At 35.3% G+C, this 1,974-nt stretch overlaps 1 protein-coding gene across 1 annotated transcript; it reads right to left on the bottom strand.

Moving 5' to 3' along the window:
* Positions 1–550: 550 nt before the first annotated feature.
* Positions 551–1,440, bottom strand: LOC150035341 (protein BEARSKIN2-like; the record flags this gene model as incomplete). The annotated part of the gene is made up of 1 exon (XM_090314752.1): positions 551–1,440. A coding segment is annotated over one exon (645 nt), but the record flags the coding sequence as incomplete, so codon positions are not given.
* Positions 1,441–1,974: the final 534 nt, after the last annotated feature.

Below are 1,974 nucleotides of genomic sequence, written 5' to 3'. Positions count from 1 at the left end.
ATAAAAAAGAAGATAATGGATTTCTTAAATAGTCAGATAAAGGAGATTTAAATTAAATCAATTACAATTGAGGCGATCCTCTAAAGGCCATTTAATCAAAAACTTTGTCAAACAGTCTAATTGCCCAAAAAACTACAATATTACATTGTAGGTAGTCAAACAGCATAATATAGTTAAATCAAAACTACGTAATTGGTGAATCCATCTATGTCAACGTGTTCTAAATTTGAGAGACAAACTGTTTGAAGTAGTGTCATATTGATGTTTTTTTTTTATGTGACGTCCCGAAATTTCAAGGTAAAAGGCTTGGGTCGTTACATTTTAGAATGTAGTAAATAAGTTTGATATATTCTCCACTAAGATAGTATAGTCTTGAAATGTCACATGCTCATGATGGGAGGTCAAAGTAAACAAAACGAACAATTAGATCATATGAAATGTCGCATGTTCACGATGGGAGGTCAAAGTAAATTATCTTATCACTTTTCTTCTACAAATTGAAGTTGGAAGAATTCATATACTCTCATAATATAACTCTATTTGTCTGCAAGAAAATATTATTTAGAATGTTGAAATTAAACAACAATTTTTCACAAATCAATCAAGCAAAATGAAATGTAAAACAAATAAACTCATCCCCAACTACATGCACATTTCACATCCAGAATCCAGCCTCCAATTGTTCAGCCATCTTCTGCTGTTTTTTGTTTTTTACCTTTTTTTTTTTTTTTTTTTTTTGTTCAATAATGCCAATCATAACTATATATAAAAATAACAACCATGGTTGTTTTTCAATTATTTAGCGTACCCCCAAAAGTCCATCTCGCCTCTCAACGAAAGCTGATTGATTTGACTTACTGACGACGACCCGTGTTCGTCGTCAAACCTCACATCTTTGTTCGAGTCCTCATTTCCAAGATGAGACGTAACGAGCCGATCCAACATGGACCAGGGTTCGGTCATGCCATCGGTTGGTTGGCCGGTCTCAGAATTATTAGACATTAATTGTTTGACCATGAGAGGGGCATCGGGTGGCAAGGACGAGAGGGCCGGGTAGTCGTAGGCGGCGGACGAGCCGGGGAGGCCGGGCTTGATGGGGGAAAGGTTGGGGTGAAAGAGGTGGTGGTGGGGGAAATTATGGGAAGTTGGGAGTGGGGTTGGGATGTAGTGAAGGGCTAGGTCGGATTTGTTGAGCTCAAATGTGGGATGGGAAGCGTAGTTTTGTTGGGGTTGGCGGAGTTGATATTGTGAGTCTCTATGCATGAAAGTGTGAGGTGTGGCGATCGAAGCTGAGGAATGGGCATTATTGTTTACATGCTGGTCGGAGTTTGCGCTCGACCCACCTCCTCCTCCTCCAACTCCTTCGTTTGTCACTTTGAATAGATTCTTCTTCTTGAAAACCCGACAAACCACCCACCCATCCTCCTGTGCCACGGGTAAATTACAAGGTTAGTCAATGAACTTTTAAATTTGTGTATGGTTTGTTATTAAATTTTAAATATTTTCTCGTTAAACTTTAAAACATGATCTAATAAATCTTTAACTTTCAAATTCAACATCTAGTTGGTCTTGGGTATATTTTTGCATTTTTAAAATCTACGAACCGATTAGTTAGACACAAAACAGAAAACTTAAGGTTCTAATAGATATAAAATTCAATTTTATATTAAATAAATTAGTTAATTCTTCAATAAAAAAGAAATCGGACAATTAAAACATCCGAAATTATTAGTCATTTTTAAAGTCAAAAGTTTTCTGGAATACAAAATTAAAAATTGGCTTATTAGAAACATGTAATAGGCACAAATTAAAATAGAAAGTTTAGAAGTAACTACTAGACACATCAATTTTCTATCAAATACTATAGGGTTGTTTTCAAATATAAAAAAATGAGTCTTTACAAATGTAACAAAATATCACTATCTACCAGTGTTAGATAATGACAGGTATTGATAGACATCTTTTATGCCTATC

Source organism: Benincasa hispida, chromosome 6 (genome assembly GCF_027475165.1).
Source record: "Benincasa hispida cultivar pf3 chromosome 6, pf3_genome.v1.1, whole genome shotgun sequence".
In the NCBI taxonomy this organism is placed as follows: domain Eukaryota; kingdom Viridiplantae; phylum Streptophyta; class Magnoliopsida; order Cucurbitales; family Cucurbitaceae; genus Benincasa; species Benincasa hispida.
This window is presented reverse-complemented; position numbering and strand designations above follow the sequence as displayed.